Source organism: Panthera pardus, unplaced genomic scaffold (assembly GCF_024362965.1).
Source record: "Panthera pardus isolate Hobbes unplaced genomic scaffold, ASM2436296v1 HiC_scaffold_10, whole genome shotgun sequence".
Lineage (NCBI taxonomy): Eukaryota > Metazoa > Chordata > Mammalia > Carnivora > Felidae > Panthera > Panthera pardus.
In genome coordinates, this window is record NW_026526655.1 from 35,249,922 (window position 1) to 35,270,770 (window position 20,849).

Genomic DNA, 20,849 nt, shown 5'->3' on the forward strand with positions numbered 1-20,849 from the left:
AGTCTGGCTACTGGTATACATAGAATTCTGATCTCAGTTGATAAATTATATATTCCTTAGTTACCTAATCTAGGAACTACAATTAGCATTGTTAATAATTTCTGCTTAGGTTTCCTTAAATCTACAGAGCCAATATCAATCCTTCAGTATATGCCTTATGGTAAAATTTATATCATTATAGATATAAATTTATATAGATAAAATTTATATTGTTATTGAGTACTTACTCTGAGCCAGAGACTGTTCTATGTGCTTTTTATATGTCCTGTTACTCCTCTGATAGTCCTTTGAGGTAGGCCCCATCCCTGGCTCCATTTTATAGATGAGGAAATAGGCAGAAGAAGATAAGTATTTGCCCAAGGTCCCTAGTTAGTGGTAGAGCCTAGTAGCCTAATTCCATGCTACATGCTGACCCCCTCTGCAGTCTAGATAGCTCCCTCAGACTTATTATAGTTTAAAAAGATATGTGAATATCAAAGAACATGAGCAAACCTCACCTTTGCTTTATATGGGACAGACAATGCATTTTCTTGTTAAATTCTTTAAACAGTCATTTCAATAGCTATGATTTGGTTGGTAATAGTTCATCATTTAAAAATACTCTGAACCAAAGTTTTCCAGCTTCTCGGCATATCTCAAACTTCTTTCATGTTATATAAAGTCCTCCAATATTGTTAGTGCTGAGCACCTTATTTTAAATCACATTAAGATGTATTTATTTTATTATCTATTTGGTGTATTATTGGAAATGTGATTGTCCTTTGTTTTTACAGAGGTGGACCAGGACCACCATTATTTTGCAGTTTCTGAAAGCGTTTCAAAGCAAAAATTTAGGTGTTGATGGGAGCAATGGAAGGTCACAAGGCAGAAGAAAAGGTGGTAGATATTCTTCGACTGAATGTGGGTGGCTGTATTTACACAGCCAGACGTGAGTCCTTGTGCCGCTTTAAAGACTCGATGCTGGCATCCATGTTCAGTGGTCGTTTTCCTCTAAAAACAGACGAATCAGGTAAATAACTAAAGTCCATAAAGCATGATCATGAATATTCATTAAAATAGTTTAAATTCCCTTTGGTTTTCCTAATTACGATGGAATGTATTAGACTAGTGTAGTAATTATTGAGATCATTAGAGTTGTATGGAGATTTATTAAACACATGAAGAAGTTAAATACCAGTTTCCAGAATCTGTGATGCTGTCACTAAAAGTTGACAAAAAAATCAATGTGTGTTAAGGCCTACCATCACCTAAATATGGGGATTGATGGATTGATTATACTTTGAAAGTTGTTACGTTCGTGCAACTCCATGGGTAACGATATTGCGGCTTCTCTCTGTGTTCTTCAGTTAAAACATTTATTCTCTGGAGAAAGCAGCTGCCCTCATAGTTCACAGGGCAGTCACTGTAGTGTAGAATTAGTGTTAAACTGGCCACCCAGTCTAGTTGCGTAGCCTTGTGTGGGCTGATGTGGACTCCTGCAAAAACGTCAGTGCAGTGTATCAGCAGTCACCTAGTGGTAGAGGACTGAAAATTGGTCTTCCAGAAGAAACTGTAAAACACAAGGGTAGGGATCTGGGGCTGCTGCTCTTCTTGTTTGGAGTGCTCTGGTATTTGCTTAACCTACTCCCGTTTGTAAAGAAATCTCAACAGTGCAAATAAGTCTTTTTTGCACATCTTTGGTGTTCTGGAGCTCAGAGAACCCACTATTGCTTCTGTGTCAGAAGAGGGGGTTCAGGGGATCTTGAGCAAGAGTCACTGTTAGTAACCCTGGGTCTTTAGAGATTGCTTTGCCGGCTGGATGGCAGTTGAAAGAATGGAAAACACTGATGGCTGGTGCCCATGTGGGCAGGAAGGTTGTTGGCAAAAAGATAGCAAGCAGGGATTGAGTTTTTCCTCTGCCCCCAAGTTTCACCTCCTTAATCCCTTCTTTTCTAAGCTAACCAAGGGAGAAAAGGAATTATTGAGTAGCCTCACACAGAAGTGTTTTTAAAAATTCTGCTAAATTGTCTAAGAAAGCCTTTTGTCATAAAGTAGTACCAGCATAACATTTCTTTTTTAAAGTTTCGGTTCTCACAGTACAAAGGGACTAACCTATTAAGGCTAAACATACAGTGTGCCTGGAGCTAGGAACCCTGGGTTTACATGTCATTGACACTACAAGTTGACTAACATACAAATATGACATAAATGAGCATGTCCTCATTAGGGAGGAACTCCATACATCTTTCCTGGCCGGGGAGGACTGAGCTTAGGGGTAAAGTTACATTTCAGCAGCAGTCGGATCTCCATGGCTTTTGAGTGGCCATAGCAGGAATATGGTCATTGCATCTAAAATTCCCCCATGGAGCTCAGAATACATTTTCCTATATCGTAGGTGAGAATACAGAGGATCACCAAATATGGCTAAACCCATTTGAACACTAGTTATTAACTTTCTTGTGAGAAAGAAACATTTCTAATTGTAGAGGTCTGCAGTCTGATTTTAGTTTGACATGTTGAAACTTTATGATCATATGTATCTATGCAGTGATTTTTGAACTGGATGTTTTCTAGGGGCTTGTGTTATTGACCGTGATGGACATCTATTTAAATACCTCTTGGATTATCTTCATGGAGAAGTTCACATTCCCACAGATGAGCAAACCCGTGTTGCTCTGCAGGAAGAGGCTGATTATTTTGGCATCCCGTATCCATACAGCCTGTCTGACCACTTGGCCAATGAAATGGAGACATATTCTTTAAGGTCAAATATAGAACTTAAAAAGGTCTTGGCATTTTCTTAAGTTTTAAAAAGTACATACGTATACATATATATATGTTTTTATACACAAAGCAATGTGTGTTATTTTGCATAGCCTGTGTTGCCATGAAAACCAAACATGAGAAAGGTACTTTTTCTAATTTTGAAGACACATTTCTTAATTACTAATCTTTTGAAGGCCCAAATTCTATGTTCTAGGAAAGTGTATTACATTGCCACTCAAAGGTTTATAGTTTTTTTATTTCTCATTGGAGATTTAATACCTTTTGATGGCTTTTTTAATAGAAATATTCTGCTCTTTAGGTTCTTTGTAAATAAAGAGCAATATTGTAGTATGTAAGAGTATAGTGGTATTTTATTTACTGAAATGACTTTTTAAAGAATGGTCACAAAAATAGCCTGGAGCCTGTTTCAGATTCTGTGTCTCCCTCTCTCTCTCTGACCCTCCCCCGTTCATGCTCTCTCTCTGTCTCAAAAGTAAATAAACGTTAAAAAAAAAAAAAAAAAAGAATGGTCACAAAAATAAAAGATTGTAGAAAATCTACCTGATTTAATAAGTGTAGCAGTTTGTTACTAAATTAAAACATTGGTTTGATTAATTCACTTTGAGATCAGTAAATCTTTTTAAAAGATATTTCTCCTTTAAATCACATTTTAGAGATCTTTACATGAAAGATCTTGAAAAACTTCATTACCTATTTTTGTCTTACTGATAAGTATTATATTTGCTTTTAGTACCTTTGGGCATCTAAGAAAATTTTTTTCCCTAGATGATTAATAGTAGTGAAAACTGACCTGAATTGGGTTTGATTTGGGTATCAGTTTAGGAGAGCAAGCTGACAGTATGGTTATTAGGAGTGTAACATGAAGAGACAGTTGATTTGGTTCCAGATCGTCTTCAGGAATTTGCATGGTTGTATGGGTTCTGCTACTGAAGTTATATAGAAATTGAGTTGTCAAACAGTTCTAGGGTGCTGTTTGCCACATCTCAGAATGGGGCTAAGAAATCCTGACTGGAAAGCTGGAGTGGGTTGACATTCATCTTCTGAAGTCTCAACTGTAGTCTTTTGATTTCTGATTTGTACACAAAGAGGACATAGCATGTGTACATTGACTGTGTCAGCCAACACATATTTATCTCAAATGTTTTTGGTATATAGAGCACTGCTCTTGGACTGTGTGGGACACAAAGAAATATGACATACAGTTAGACAGCAATATTAAATGAAAATGTAAGACATGTTAGAGTCCTATTTTCATTCACTGAGTCAGTAAATATTAGGCATCTCCTTTGTGTCAGGCACTATTCCAGGCACTTGGGATACAACACAAAACAGACAAAAGTGCCTGTCCTCAGGGCCCTCAGAGGAATAATGCTGTTTCTCTCAGGGAAGGCCCTTGGGCACTCGGCTGGGTGAAGCGCTCCAGCTCTGTTTCCCTTAGCACCTCCTAGGCTCACCTCGTTACAGTTATCCTATGTGCTGATGGCTTATTGACTGTCTTTAAATTTCCTAGAAGTTTATTTATTTATTTTGAGAGAGATACAGAGAGAGAGAGAGAGAGAGAGAGAGAGAGAGAGAGAGAGAGCACACTCTGAGGAGGGGCAGAGAGAGAGGGAGAGAGAGAACCCCAAGCAGGCTCTGCACTACCAGCGCAAATCCTGACATGGGGCTCAATCTCACAAACGATGAGTCATGACCCAAGCTAAAATCAAGAGTTGGATGCCCAACTGATTAAGCCACCCAGGTGCCCCAGCTGTCTGTCTTTTACATTAGCTATAAAACTCTAGAAGGGCTGGGACCCTGTCTTTGCTCATCATTATATCTGTAGGACCTTAGTGCTCAACCACGTTAGTAACTTCTTAATATTCAAGAGAATGAATGAATAGGTAGATAAATGCCAAGGAGTTCTTAGAGTTTGCACTGATTTTGTATATCTTGCAGTGGAAAAGAACAAGTTAATCTGGTTAATTCATGATTGCATTTGGAGTAAAAAAAAAAAATCAACTATGGGGCTTAGTCAGTAGAAGGTGAAAGGAATATTGAGTCAAATGGGAAACTGGGGGGAAAATAAAAGGAAAAGAAAAAGGTCTAACTCTTAATCATATGAAGATTTTAAAATTAAAAGTAATGTTGATAGTGAGGCTAAAGGAGGAGGAAAGAAAATACAGCTTCCATGTGGAAGAGGATTCTCTAGATGAAAAGGTGTTGGATTTTTGGGTGGTGCTTTTTGTGATTTACCCCACCCCCATGCCAAATTCAACAAAAGCATGTTTGGTTTTTCAAGGTGTAAAGACTAGGCTGAAATTTATCATCTTTTTATTTCCCTTATGACCAACTGAAATTGCAGCTTTACATGAAAGTAATAGAACAAATTCATTTCTACTTTACTCCAGAATTAAATTCAAATTTTGTATATTTTTTTTTGCTCCAGGCTTTAACAGACTTCTGTGATTCATATGGTTTAGTTTGCAATAAGCCAACAGTTTGGGTTCTCCACTATCTTAACACATCTGGTGCAAGCTGTGAGAGTAGAATTATTGGTGTATATTCCACAAAAACTGATGGAACAGATGCTATTGATAAGCAGCTGGGAGGAAGAATTCACAGTAAAAGCATTTTTAAAAGGTATGCCCATATTTAAATATGAAAGGGAACAGAATAAAGTTTTGGTCTCTTGTAAGAGGTGTTACTGAATGGAATATGTGGTTGACTAGAAAAGATCTTCATTCAACACTTGGCAACACACAGAGTGAGCTCTTATAGCTGTTGAGACAAGCCTGCTTCAAGGAGATTGTAATTAAGACCACTTCACATATATGTAAACTATGGGACATCCACAGTGGTCTACTACATTGCCTCTCACCTGGGAGTGGGCATCAAAGTCCCCTAACAGGCCATGTCTGGCTGTCCTCCCCTAGACCATAGTCCAGGAACAGAAGCACTGCCTAGAAGTCAGCAGCCCTGCTGAGTGGCACAGGACTGGCATGTGCCTCGGTGTCCTGTTCTGAGAAATGAAGGACTTCCCTGGTCCCTATCAGCCTTAAAATCCGATGACTTGAATGTAAAATTCTTAAGCGTTATTCTCTTAATATTTTTTTTGTAAACTGACTTAACACAGCGGTCAATTCACATTACAGTTGGTGTTTTGTTTTTTTCTAATTCTCTGGGTGGTTGGATTGGGTCACATATTAGTGACTAATGAATGATCACATGAACTTGCTTTTTTAGGTGACTAAATATGTCATCATTTTATGAATTCTTTACAGGATGTTTATATAAGATATATGAGTGCCTGGAACAATGCTATGAAAGTTTTAGTCAAAGTTGAATCTTTTAAAATTTTCCTGGAGTTAGGTAATTTTTTTTAGAAAACCTATTTCTAAAGATTTGTTGATTTGTCTGTACAGTCTATATTGTAGAATTAACAAGTACTTTACCACATTAAAAAGAGATTGAATATAGGTCATAGATATAATCTATAGTATATTATTATCTATATATGTCCTTAAGAGTTGCAGAAGAACAACTATTCAATGCCAACATATTTTTTCCCTTAATTAACAAGTATTTGGTAGTATATCGAGTATTAGCTGTATATACATACACACACACATACATTCATACTTAGTATGTTTTCATCACCTTTTGCAATATTTCTAGAGAGGCGGGGAATAATGTTCAGTACATTTGGAGCTATTATTCAGTAGCTGAATTGAAGAAAATGATGGATGCCTTTGATGCCTGGGAAGGAAAAGGTATAGTACAATTCTTTTATTTCATGGCAGAAGGTAGACTTTCCCATAATAAGACAAAGTGAGTTCAATTGCTGCATTTTTCTTTTTTGAGAAAGTATTTCTTTGTAAGGTCAAGACATTTGTCACTTCAAAGTATGTTGATTGAGACAATTTACTTAAAAATCTTTAGACCCCATGAGTTGCTAGATATTACTAATAGTTTATAATCCAGTAACCTAAAAAATAGTTTATAATTTCAGCATCTGTTAGTTATGCTTATTTAGTTCAATTCAACAGGAATTTATTTAGCATCCACTTTGTACCTAGCATTGTCCTTAAGAAGTATACCTTTAAATTAAGCATACAATGTATAATCAAAAGAAAAAAGGAAGGGAGCCCGGCTGGCTCAGTCAGTGGAGCTTGTGACTCTTGATCTTGGCGTTGTGAGATTGAGTCCCATGTTGGGTGTAGAGATTACTTAAAATCTTAAAAAAAAAAATGAAAGAAGAGAAAATGAAAATAATGCCAGAGAAGATGTCTGAAGAACCCTTAGGAAGAATTAATAATCTTTAAATGCCTACTTTGAAATTTGACCATTTTTACCAAGCTTCTTATATCATTTGATAATAATAATGCTATTTAATATTCAGTGTGATAAGTACTTTACATTTGATAATAATAATGCTGTTTAATATTCAGTGTGATAAGTAGTTTACATTCAGTAACTCTTAGTCTTAAAACAATTCTGGATGTTGTTTACCATTTTATTGATGAGAAAACTGAGTCTTAGGCCATGCCACTTGCTTATGGATCACAGAGCATTAGCTGTTATATGCCTAAGTTTTTTTCCTTATTTAACAAGTATGTATTGAGTGTCTATTAGGTGCAAACACTATAAGAAGTTCTAAAATTGGGTCCGCAAATAAATAAGACACATGTTGGTCCTCAAATAGTCCTAAAAGCTGGTAGAGACAGACATTGCAAGTCACAAAAGATTGCATACGAGGACAGGAGGGGGGTTTAAAAAGCTCTTCATCACCTGCTTCTCTTCAGGTAGGGTGCTAGTACCAACCTTTCTTTCCTCAACTTTGCTCCTCTCACTTTTCCTCCCCCCCCCCCCCCCCCCCCCCCCCCCCCCCCGCCAGATTACACCCCTCAGGCAGATAGAAGAAAGTGCTATTCTCTTTAAGCTTTTTATCTTAGATTTAATTGACTTTGAGACACTTAGGCTTAAGTTGAGGAACAAACCCCCTGGTGTTCTCTGTGTCTCCTATTGTGCCTCTGGACTGGCAGACTGCCCAGAAGGCTTCGGGAGAGCCCTGGCTGGTCTTCTTTCTCCACTGACTCGGGAAGCTGAAGTGAAGAGCTGGGATCACTGACTTACAGAGTGTGAGACTGATTTTAACTTTTTAATAAGCAGGTAATGAAGGATCATGGGTATTTAACACAGTTCTGGAAGGCCTACGGAAAGCCATTAGACAAGAAACAGAAGTGAGAGAAAGAAATATTGGAAGGAAGGAGATAGTTATTTGTGGAGAGTATGTCTTTTTAGAAAACCCAAAGGAATCAACTAAAGGTATCTTATAAGTGATGAGTTTAGTAGACCAAACCAGCTGGATACAATGTAAGTAAACACAAAGATCAGCTTACTTATGATAGATTAGTTAGAAATCACAGGGGAAAATCCCATTTACAATGGCAATAAACAACAAAATAACTAGGATGACCTATCAAGAAATACTTGAGTCTTTTATGAGGAAAACTACTAAAATATATTCATCCATTCATCAATTCATCCATCCATCTATAAAAAAAGAAGACATGAAGAGTATGGTAAGACCAACCATGCTCCCAAACAGGAAATCTATTCAGATAGATTTTATAATATTCATTATAAAGATATCAGTTTTTCTCAGATCAAATTATAGGTTTAACACAATCCCTACCAACACATCAGTGGAACCCTTTGGCCATCTTGAGGAAATGATTCTAATATTCCTTGAAAGAAAAAAGCAGTGAAATAGCCAAGAACATTTTGGAGAGCAGAAGTCATCAGAGGAATGAATCTAACTATGTGATAGTAAAAATACTATATATAGATTTGTGATAGTAAGAACCATATGCAAAGATCAGGAGTAAACCCCAATGAAATTATAAGAATAAAAATGCTATGTGATAAGGAGTATTAAATATCAATGAAAAAAGATGGATGATTTAATATGAAATTGAGAAATATGCTTAGGAGAAAACAGAATTTTAACCTCATGTCACTTATCAAAATAATCCCAGGTGAATTTATGGATGAAAAATGAAGCTATAATAAACTATAATGAAAGTTAAACAAATAACTGATTTCTTAAAAGGGAAATAAATCATAAAAGACAAAGATGAATAAATTTGATTACATAATATTTAATATAACTTTAAAACAAAAAAGTATAAAAAAATTAAAAGGCTAATAAAAACTTGGATAAAAATATTACATTAACTGGACAAAGAATATCCTTAAAATAGAGAGGATTTATTTAAGTTGATTAGAAAATCAACTCAATGCCTATTATAAATAAATGTGCAAGGTTCATGACCACAAAATTTTCAGGAAAGGAAATCAGCACGTGGCAGGAGGTTCAAACTCATTATTTATCAGTGAAATATGTATTAAATGAGAACTATTTTTTACATACCAGATCAGTAAAGATCTCATGCATTTTTGGCAGGAGTAACAATTAGTACTACTGTGTTGGGAAGTAATTTATCATTACATATTGATAGCATCAGAACTGTTCATATTCTTTGACCTGATAATTCTACTTCTAGATATAACCAAATGCAGATAAAGGTTTATGAACAAAGTATTCAATTAAGCATTAATTATAATAGAGAAAAAATAAAAACAATATAAATGTCTATGATAGAAGGTTAAATACATATTGGCACATCTATGGGAAACTGATGAGCAACAGCTATTAAAATTATTTTGAATAATTTTTTACATACATGAATGCCCATGATACAATAAGAAATTATCAAAAGCAGGAAAAAAAATTAAATGTAAAGTGTATTCAGTAATGTGCATATCATATGAATGAGAAAAAGACTGGAATCAGATTCATTGAAGTGTCATGAATCATGATTCCTAGTTTTAGGATTAGAAGTGATCTTGATTTTTTTTTAATATATACTTTTCTATATTATCCAAGTTTTTATACAATGAAAGTGAATTATTTTATAGGAAGGCAAAAATAAAAGTTTTAAAAAGAAACTGTGGCATATCTATATAATGGAATACTACACAGCAGTAAAAAGAAATGATCATTAATGCATATATCAACATGGATGAATCTTCAAAAATATCAATGCTAGAGAAACCAGACACAGAAGGGTACATACTGTTATGATCCCATTTGTATGACACCCCTGAAATGGTAAAACTATGGAATGGAGGGGAAGGCATCAATAGCAAAGGGGTACATGGGAAATTTGGGGGTGATAGAAATGTTCTATGTCTTGATTGTGGCTATAATTATATGACTGTATACATTTATCAAAACTCATTGAAGTGAGTACTTTAAAAGGGTGAATTTTATTTTATGTAAATTATCTCAATAAACCTGAGTTAAAAATAAACAAACAAACCTTAATGGATGGGATTTGGGAATGTTTTTGTAGCAGCAGTATGTTTGGGAGCATGATCAAGCAGTTCCAGATAATTATTGTCTTAAAATTAGGTCCATAGGCTCTGTGAGTATTGGATATATATGTTACATATACTAATTTATATGCCCAGCTTGCTAAGTTGGTTAATATTTATTACTAAACCTTTAATGATTAAAAAACAAGACACCAGGGGTGCCTGGATGGCTCAGTCAGCTGAGCATCTGACTTGCTTTCAGTCCCAGGATCATGGGATCAAGCCCCAAATCAGATTCTGTCCTGAGCATGAAGCCTGCTTAAGATTCTCTCTCTCTCCCTCTGCCCCTTTCCCCTGCTCGTGCTCTCACTCTCTTTCTCTCAAACAAAACAAAAACAAAAAACCACATACATACGACACCATATCCATTCTTGGGACTTCAAAGTTACTTTTAAAACAATGTGAACCAATTTTTATTCAACATTTTTAAGCCTTTTTTAATGCATCTACATATAATTTTTTATGATTCTTTAAAAATTGGGGTGAAATTCATATAATATAGAATTAAAGTATAGACTTCAGTGGCATTTACTACATTAACAATGTTGTATAACCACCATCTCTGTCTAGTTCCAAAACATTTTCATCATCCCACAAGGAAACCCAGTACCTGTTAAGCAGTTACTCCCCATTCCCTTCTCTCCTCAGCCCCTGGCAACCACCAGTCTGCTTTCTGTTTCATTGCATTAGCCTGTTCTGGATATTTCATGTAACTGGAATCATACAATATATGACCTATTGTGTCTGGTTTTTTAACTCAGGATAACATTTTTGAGGTTCATAAAAATACATTTCAAACTTTCATTCAGAAACTTCTCAGATTTAAAAGTTAAAATGAGTTTGACCACAATCTTGGCCTAACACACACACTACCCTAACAGTGATAGTTCATATTCATATAGTGGTCAAAGGAAATTTACAGTGGTTCACAAAATTTACCTGATTTGATGAGTGCTGCAATCCAATGATGTTGACATGGCAAGTGTTAAGACCGTCATTGTCCAATCCTTGCACTGCTGTCAACACTAGAATTTATAAAATAAAGGCACCAAACATCTGTTAAGCGCTGTCTGTTATAGGCCCTATACTAAGCATTTTGCACTTATTTACTCATTTAATCATCACAACAAACCTATGAAGTATATACTGTTATTGTAATTTTACAGATGAGAAAATTTAGACACAGAAAGTTAAGTAACTTTCGCAAGGTCGCATGATTAGTAAGTGATAGAAGTGGGGGGATTCAGACCCAGGCAGTCTTGGCTCCAGAGCCTGTGCCTTTAACTCATCTGCCCAGAACCCATATAATGATCTACTAATTATCAGTAGTAGATCTGGGGCTGGTAGCCAGAAATTCCCTAGACCTGCGTTATGAGTTTTCCCACTATTGCCTTGTTTCTTCATGGGAACACTTCCTGCATACACCTGCTTTCTTCAAATGGGAGGCATGAATCTCAAACTCTTTCTGCTTAGTTTTACACAAAAGTGTTGCTGAACCTTTTGCAGTGGACAGTGGCTCTCTTAATTATGCCTTTTGATCTTCCAGGTGTTAGCTACTGGCGGGTACCTCATGAGCTGATAGAATGTTGGACTCTGGAAGAGCGGCCTTTACTTGGAAGCCTGCGTCACATGGCCCCAATTCGAAAGAGGTTGTGTTCTGTTGATATTGTTTTTTGTTTAAATCTGTGACCTGTATTTTACTGCCTTTACTGGAGAAATGAATAATGGTTCTTGATCTTACTAAGTTTATTAGTCACCTAGGTGAGTATTCTGCATTACCATCAAAATATAAATCTTGATAAATTCAAAGTTTCCAAAACTATGTAAAAACTGGAAATAATTCTCTAAAACTGAGTTACAGTATGTTCTTTTTGGGAGAATGTGATTTTAAGAATACTAGTGGACATAGTAAGAATGCTGTGGTAAGTATTTTTCCCCTACAGAAGTAAAATCCTAGGCTTTATTGGCAGTAGCCCGAAAAAAATTATTTGTTAGACTTAATATTTGAAATTTCCTGTGACTTATTCTGAATTCCTTTCTCCTTCCTATTACCACCAATAGTATTTTTATTTAATGGTATTTTCTTGTATTTTCTGAAATTATTATCAAATTCAGTCCACATCTGTGCTTTTGACTGTACTTTAAATACATTTAAAATCATACTTATTTTTCATTATCTGGGTATCACTCATGGTTTTTAGATGTTCTGATTTCTTGATCATCTGTTGTGAATTTGATTCAGTGCCCCTATAGAATCTGTGATTGCTTTTTTTTTTTTTCCTTTTGGATCTTTCATAGAAATGCAGAGAATTTTCTTCAGTTTTTAATAGTTAATTATCTCTGGTTAAAACATCTTTTTTTTCTTAAAGGCCCTCATTTTATTATCAATATTTATTTTGCTTTTTGAACTTACAGTTAGCAAATACTGTTTGGGTCCAGAGCAGTGGTTCTCAACTGAGGGCAGTTTTGTCCCACAGGGGATATTTGACAATGTTTAGAGACACTGTGGGGTGGGGGATGCTACTAGCATCTAGTAAGTAGAGGCCAGGGATGCTGATAAACATCCTAGAATGCATTGAGCAGCCTCTACAACAAAGATTTATCCAACCAAAAATGGCAATAGAGCTAAGGTGGAGAAATCTTGGTCAAGACTCTAGTAGAAGATGTGGGCAGAAAACAAAGCAAGCAGGGATGGTTTTATGGAGATTCTCCTCTGCGTTAATTGTTCTTTCCTCTGGGGTTTATTAAGCATTATTTTTGATTCATGGATAGGATAATGATAATGATAACTTAGAAACAATTGTGAGGTCCTGAAGAATCATTTGCTTCACCTGAGAAAATTTAGTTATGTTCAGTAGAGTTTTAGGGTTGAATATATTATATTTGCATTCTTTATTACATGTCAGTTTTCTTTTTTTTTTTTTTTAATTTTTTTTTCAACGTTTTTTATTTATTTTTGAGACAGAGAGAGACAGAGCATGAACGGGGGAGGGGCAGAGAGAGAGGGAGACACAGAATCGGAAACAGGCTCCAGGCTCCGAGCCATCAGCCCAGAGCCTGACGCGGGGCTCGAACTCACGGACCGTGAGATCGTGACCTGCTGAAGTCGGACGCTTAACCGACTGCGCCACCCAGGCGCCCCACGTGTCAGTTTTCAAATCGCCATGCCATTATGATCCTATTTCCAAGATCAAAATTCATTATGTTATATTATTTGCCTGTGAAAATATACCCACACTGATAAAAGGGAGAAAAACTTGGAGGATTGCCATTATACTTCCTGTTCAGGAGGTGAAACTGATGCAAACAGTGGCAGGAGCAGGCAGGATTTCGACAGTGGTTGTTTGACAGTTTTAAGGTCATTTCCTTAAACCTTAATATCATACTGGCTCTTTACAGATATTGAACCATCCTTGCATCCCTGGAATAAATCCCACTTGATCATGGTATATGATCCTTTTAATGTATTGTTGAATATGGTTTACTAATATTTTGTTGAGTATTATTGCATTTATGTTCACCAGCGATATTGGCCTATAATTTTCTTTTCTTGTGGCATTCTTGTCTGGTTTTAGTATCAGGGTTATCCTGGTCTCATAAAAATAATTTGGACGCATTCCCTCCTCTTCTGTTGTGTGGAAGAGTTTGAGAAGGATTGGTATCAACTCTTCTTCAAATGTTTGGTAGAATTTACCAGTGAAACCTTCTGGTCCTGGACTTTTGTTTATTGGGAGGTGTTTTGCTTTGTTTTATTGTTTTTTAAGTTTATTTATTTATTTTGAGAGAGAGAGCATGAGTGGGGGAGGAAAAGAGAGAGTGGGGGGGGGGGGAGAGAGAGAGAGAGAGAGAGAGAGAGAGAGAGAGAAAGAGAAAGAAAGAGAGAGAGATTCTCAAGCAGGCTCCATGCTTGTCAACACAGAGCCCAACATGGGGTTCAAACCCATGAACTGTGAGATCATGACCTGAGCTGAAATCAAGAGTTGGATGCTTAACTGACTGAGTCACCCAGGAGTCCCTGTTTTTTGTTTTGTTTTGTTTTGTTTTAAGTAAGTTCTAGGCCCTACATGGAGCTTGAACTCACAATCCCAAGATCAGGAGTTGCATGCTCTACTGACTGAGCCAGCCAGGTGCCCCAGGAGCTTTCTGATTACTGATTCAATCTCCTTACTAATAATTGGTCTGTTCAGATTGTCGATTTCATCATGAGTCAGTCTTGATAGGTTGTATATTTCTAGGAATTAAAAAAAATTTATTTGTCCTTTTTTTTTAATTGAAGTATAGTTGACATACAATGTTATATTAGTTTCACATGTACAACATAATGAATTGACGATATTATATATTATGCAGTGCTCACTATGATAAGTGTAGTAACGTCATACAGTGTTACTATAATGTTATTGATTATATTCCCTATGCTGTGCTTCATCCCCATGACTTATTTTATAACTAGAAGTTCGTAACTCTTAATCCCTTAGGAATTTATCCATCTGGTCTAGTTTGTTGGTGTGTAATTAATCACAGCAAGCTCTTATCTTATGATCCTTTGTATTTCCGTGGTATTAGTTGTAACACCTCTTCATTTCTGATTTTATTTGAGTCCTCTCTCCTTTTTCTTAGTGAGTTTTCTTAGTGAGTTTTCTTAAAGGTTTGTCAATTTTGTTTATCTTTTTAGAACTGGCTCTTAGTTTCATTGATCTTTTCTATTGTCTTTATAGTCTCTATTTCATTTACTTCTGTTCTAATCTTTTATTTATTTATTTTTTAACATTTATTTATCTTTGAGAGACAGAGAGAGACAGAGCACGAATGGGGGAGAGGCAGAGAGAGAGGGAGACACAGAATCCAAAGCAGGCTCCAGACTCTGAGCTGTTAGCAAAAAGCCCGATGTGGGGCTCGAACCCACAAACCATGAGATCATGACATGAGCTGAAGTTGCACACTTAACTGACTGAGCCACCGAGGCGCCAGCCTGCTCCAATCTTTATTTCTTTCCTTCTACTAATGATGTGTAGTTGTCACTCAGCTATTCTTTAGGGTTTTTTTTTTATGAGGAAATTGTTCCATATGTAGCTGTAGACTCAGTGTATTTGTGGGAGGAGATAAATTCAAGATTTTCCTACATCACCATCATGAACAGAAACCTATCATATGTTTTTGATATCGTATTGAAAATCATATGATCATCTCAATAGATGCAGAAAAAGCATTTGACAAAATTCAACAATTTACGATAAAAACTCTCAACAAAGTGGGTATAGAGGGACTGCACTTCAACATAATAAAGTCCATATATGACAAGCCCACACCTAGCATCATACTGTATGGTGAAAAGCTGATAGCTTTTCCTCTAAGGTCAGGAACAAGACAAGGATACCCACTTTCATCACTTATATTCAACATAGTATTGGAAGCCCTAGCTAGAGCATTTAGGCAAGAAAAAGAAATAAAGGGAATCCAAATTAGAAAGGAAGTAACAGGCACCTGGGTGGCACAGTTGGTTAAGCATCCAACTCTTGATTTTGGCTCAGGTCATGATCTTATGTTTCGTGAGCTTGAGTCCCGCATTGAGCTCTGATTGGCTCCACTTGAGATTCTCTCTCTGCCCTTCCCTTGCTCATGCTCTTTTTCTCAAAAATAAATAAATAAACATTTAAAAAAAAAAGGAAGTAGAACTGTCACTATTTGCAGGTAGCATGATATATATAGAAAAAATTACATCAAAACTGCTAGAATAAAGAAATTCAGTAAATTTGCAGGATACAAAATTAATATACAAAAATCATTTATATACACTAATGATGAACTATCAGAAAGAGAAATTAAGAAAACAATCCCATTTACAACTGCACCAAAAAGAATAAAATATCTAGGAATAAATTTAACCAAGGAGGTGAAAAACCTATGTATTGAAAACTATAAGACATTAATGAAAGAAATTGAAGAGAACATAAATAAATGGAAAAATATTTTGTCTTCATGGACTGGAAAAATTAACATTATAAAAATATCCATACTACCCAAAGAATTCTATAGATTCAATGCAATCCCTATCAAAATTCGAATGGCATTTTTTATAGAAATAGAACAAACAATCCTCAAATTTGTATGGAACCAGAAAAGATCCTGAATAACCAAAGCAATCTTGAAAAAGAAGAACAAAGCTGGAAAACTCATGGTCCATGATTTCAAACTAGCATAGTCCCCCCCTTATCCACAGGGGATACATTCCAAGACTTCCAGTGGATGCCTGAAACTGTACAGTACTGAACTTTGTATGTACTATGTTTTTTCCAACACATACATACCTGTGGTAAAATTTATTTTTTTCAATTAGGCACAGTAAGAGAGTAATAACAGTAACTCAATAAAATAGAACAATTGTAACAATATACATAATAAATATATGTGAACGTGGTCTTTCAAAATATTGTACTATACTCACCCTTCTTCTTGAGATGATGTAAGATGATAAAATGCCTGTGATGAGATGAAGTGACGTGAATGATACAGACATTGTGACATAGCATTAGGCTACTACTGACCTTCTGATGATAGAAGAAGGATCATCTGCTTCCAGGCGATGGTCATCTGTGGGTAACTTAAACTGCAGAAAGTGAAACTGTGGGGGAGGGGGGACTACTGTATATTACAAAACTGTAATAATTAAAACAGTATGGTTCTGGCATAAAAACAGACACATAGTCCAATGGAACAGAATAGAAAGCCCAGAAATAAACCCACACATATATGGTCAAGTAATGTACACAAAAGCAGCCAAGAATATATAGTGGGGAAGGGACAGTCTCTTTTGGTATTGGGAAAACTGGATATCCACATGCAAAAGAATGAAACTTTTGCGTGGATCCCTATCTTGCACCATACACAAAAATTAACTCAAAATAGACGAAAACAGAGGCAGTAAGTTCCTTGACATAGGTCTTGGCAGTGATTTTTTGTATCTGACACAAAAAGCAAAAGCAACAAAGGCAAAAATAAGTGGGACTACATCAAACTAAGACTTCTGCACAGCAAAGGAAACCATCAAAATCAAAAGACTATCTATTGAGTGGGAGAAAATATTTGCAAGTAATATTATCTGATAAGGAACTAATGTCCAAAATATATAAAGAACTCATACAACTCAAAAGCAAAAAATAAAATAAAATAAAATTTTAAAAAAGGGCAGAAAATCTGAATAGCCATCATTCTGAAGAAGACATACGGATGACCAACAGGTACATGAAAAGATGCTCAATGTCAATAATCATCAAGGAAATGTGAATCAAACCCACAATGAAATATCACCTTAGACCTGTTAGAATGGCTATTATAAAAAAGACAGGAAATAACAAATGTTGGCAAGGATGTGGAGAAAAGGGAACCCTTCAGCTCTTATGGTGGGAATGTAAACTGGTGCAGCCACTATGGAAAATAGTTGGAGGTTCTTCAAAAATTTAAAGGTAGAACTACCCTATGATCCAGCAATTTCACTTCTGGGCATTTATCCAAAGAAAATGCAAAGAGTAACTTGAATACTTCATTGCAGTATTGTTTACAATATGGAAAAACCTAAGTGTCAATTGATGGATGAATGGATAAAGAAGATGTGGTATATATATATAAAGGAGTATTACTCAGCTATAAAGCATGAAATCTTGCCATTTGTGACAACATGGATGGACCTCCATGGCATTATGTTAAGTGAAATAAGTCAAAGGAAGACAAATATCATGTGATCTTTGTTTTTTCATAAATGAAAGTAAAATGAAGTAAATAAATGAAGTAAAAAAAAATTCAAGCTGGTAGATACAGAGAACTGATTGGCGATTGCCAGAGGCAGGAGTGGGGGAGGGGGAGAAATGGGTAAACTAGTTTTTTGTTTTTTTTTTTTTAATTTCAATAAGTCGAATTTTTTTTAATTAAAAACAACCATTGTCTTCCATTTAGATTTTTTTATAATGAATGGCAAACTCAATTCAGGAATCTTTTAAGTTTTGTCTAATACTTCTTAAATTGAAAAAGCATCTAACTATACCATGGGTTTGACCATTCTAGCAGTTCCCAAAATGCATTTCACAGAATGCTAATTTTACTGGGTGCCAAAGGCTGCATTACAGATTCATATTGGGAAATACGGATGCAACAAAATTAAATAGGTGTCTTTAGACCTCAGAACCTTTATTAACTTTCAAGAGGAGAGTAAAATATGCAACAGCATTTCTCAAAGAGTTTATGAAACAGTAAATTTTCTCAGTAAATCAACTGTTGTTCTGGGGGGGGGGGGAACCCTTAACTTGAGATCATCCTGGTTATCATCTGGGTCACTGTGAGGATTCTTAGGAACCAAGTGATATACTATATAATTCTAATGTAACATTCCAAATCTTAATTTGTCGGTATTAACATGGTGATTTTATTTTATTTTAGAAAACATTATGGTGATTTTAAGAGTTCATATTCAAGTAGAAACAATCTTTTGTAAACTTGGTAATTTACTTATTGACCTTGGTGGGAGACGAGATGAAGTACCTGATCCCTCTAAACCTCTTGACTCAAATTCGATGAAAACGATTTTCCTCACCCTGAAGATAAACTTTGCGGACGTTTTCATGAGTTACCAAACCTGTAAATGCTGACATTGACATGCTTCTGTATCCACAGGCGACTGATAGCTTTCAATGAAGAAGAAGAAGAAGTGAACTGTAAGACTGGTCCTAAACCAGTCCGATTTCTGGGCCCTTCCACCAGCACCCAAATTAAAGTCAAGAACTCGGCGTCGGTCCGAGTGTCTCCGGCCAGCGCCCTCCACTCTTCAGGCGGAAAGGCAGCGCAGCGTTCTGCGTCGCCAAAGGCCCCGTCGTCGGTGGGCACCGTGCAGCCAGGCCAGCCCCAGGCTTCCCGCGGGGCCAGGAGCGCTGCTGAAAACGGAGCCGCACACCCACCCCCGGCCAAGGTCCTGCTCTCAGACAAGAAAGCCACCCCGCCGCGAGTGATAAAACTGAAGCGAACTCCACTGTGCGCCGCCGGGCCTTCCCCGCCAGCCGGGGCAGCACCGCGACCCGCGGAACCCCTAGTGCCGCCCCCGGAAGTCCCTGACGCGCACGCGCAGACTGAAAACGGGCGGGGCCAGGCTGATTGACAGAAAAGTGGGTTCCTGACCTCCAGCTCGCCTCTCGGAGCGCCCGACCCGTGTGGTGCAAATAAGTGGCGCTGTTCTTGGTGCAGTAGAGGTGAAAGCTTATGCTGGTCTTTAGGATAGTTATGGGAAAAATGAAGTGAGTCAAGTAGGAATGGAGGAAGGAAGCTTTAAGTGGTTGAGCCTATCTTTACTTTTCATTTTCCTTACTTTGACATGGTTGGTCTACTGATAGTTTGAATTTCAGGGTGGTTTTGTTGGGTTTTGGGTTTTTTTTTTTGTTTTTTTTTTTTTTGATGGTTAATCCGTATTAAGGCAACAAAACAGCACAGTACAATAAAACAGTACAGCAGAACCATCACTAGAGAAGTCTACTTTGTTGCTGAGTAATTATAGACTTTAGGCTCTTTTGTAATGTTACTCATTGCTGCCCAGGGCCAAGAGTGGGATTAGTATTCCCGTCTGCTGAAACAGAATAAGAGAGGGTGGCGTTAATGCTTCCCTGCGCTGTGTCCCAGCCAAGAGAGATTTGAGAGAAAATGTGCACCAAGGTGAACCCCCCCACAGGTTACTTTCAGTCTCAAAAGCCGTCATGAAAAGATATGAGGAGGAAAAAAAGAGTAATTGAAGATCACACTTTGACTCAAAGTATTTTCTTTCCTAGATTGTTTTTTTTTTTTTTTTTTTTTGTCTTTTCTGGTAGCAGATTTATTTATACATCACAAGATATCTTGGAATGAGAACCATATAACATGTCTTCAGAATGAATTGTTAAAATGTTTTAATTTGAATAAGTGAAGTTTTGAAAGTACTTTGAAAAAGAAGTTAAACATTAACTTTTAACTAAAGTTACTATTTGTTTCTCAGGAATGACCACTGAAGAGTCATTCTGACCATGTAATATGATTTTTATGCATAAAATTCCCATTTAACTTGAACTTAATATTTTTAAACAATCTTTTAATTAATCCTCTATTTTTTCACAACTATTCAGTTGTATGTGTTTACTCTTACATGTTAAGTTTTATAATTGGATCCCATATTTCTGCCTTCAGTAAGCAGTATGCCTACAGTGTATTAAAAATAAGTCCATAAAGCAGGGTACTTTTTACTCAATGCTTATCATTGTACTTGCATTACTTTGAAAGAGTGAATATACTCAAAACATTACTTTTTACAAAATAAAGTAAAACTTTTCCATAAAAAGTAACATTTTCTGTGACTATACTTTTTTTTAAGTCCTAGAGCCCATTGGTAGCATGAGAGCTTGTTTGTGTATGTAGGTTATCTATTTCTGGTTTCCAAATTTCTTTATTCCCTAGATAATGTATGAAATAATTAAACAAATTTTGTATATCTATTCAAATACCAGCAGCCTTTTAAAATAGGTGTTTTATCTGGCTAGAAAAAAAATGAATATATAACTGATGGTTCATGAACTACATTTCCCTGTAGAATATAAAAAATACTTAGTCACCTTGAAAAATACTATTATAAAGACTCTAAGCATTCTGAAAATCAA

At 36.2% G+C, this 20,849-nt stretch overlaps 1 protein-coding gene and 1 long non-coding RNA gene across 4 annotated transcripts; one reads left to right on the top strand and one right to left on the bottom strand.

Moving 5' to 3' along the window:
• The first annotated feature begins 840 nt into the window (after positions 1–840).
• On the top strand, positions 841–20,537 carry KCTD18 (potassium channel tetramerization domain containing 18). The gene is made up of 6 exons (XM_053906524.1): positions 841–1,009; positions 2,554–2,765; positions 5,195–5,388; positions 6,424–6,518; positions 11,735–11,837; positions 18,853–20,537. The coding sequence occupies exons 1-6, from the start codon at positions 841–843 to the stop codon at positions 19,328–19,330; spliced, it is 1,251 nt and encodes a 416-aa protein (XP_053762499.1). The 3' UTR covers positions 19,331–20,537.
• Positions 880–18,885, bottom strand: LOC128778170 (uncharacterized). 3 transcript variants are annotated; one of them, XR_008423531.1, is made up of 4 exons: positions 18,773–18,885; positions 16,734–16,810; positions 11,128–11,213; positions 880–990 (listed from the first exon to the last, which is right to left on the bottom strand). It is a non-coding gene; the product is annotated as an uncharacterized LOC128778170 (long non-coding RNA). The 3 variants fall into 3 exon arrangements; XR_008423530.1 differs by lacking the exon at positions 18,773–18,885 and having other exon boundaries at positions 16,634–18,090; XR_008423529.1 differs by lacking the exon at positions 18,773–18,885 and having other exon boundaries at positions 16,734–18,087.
• Positions 20,538–20,849: the final 312 nt, after the last annotated feature.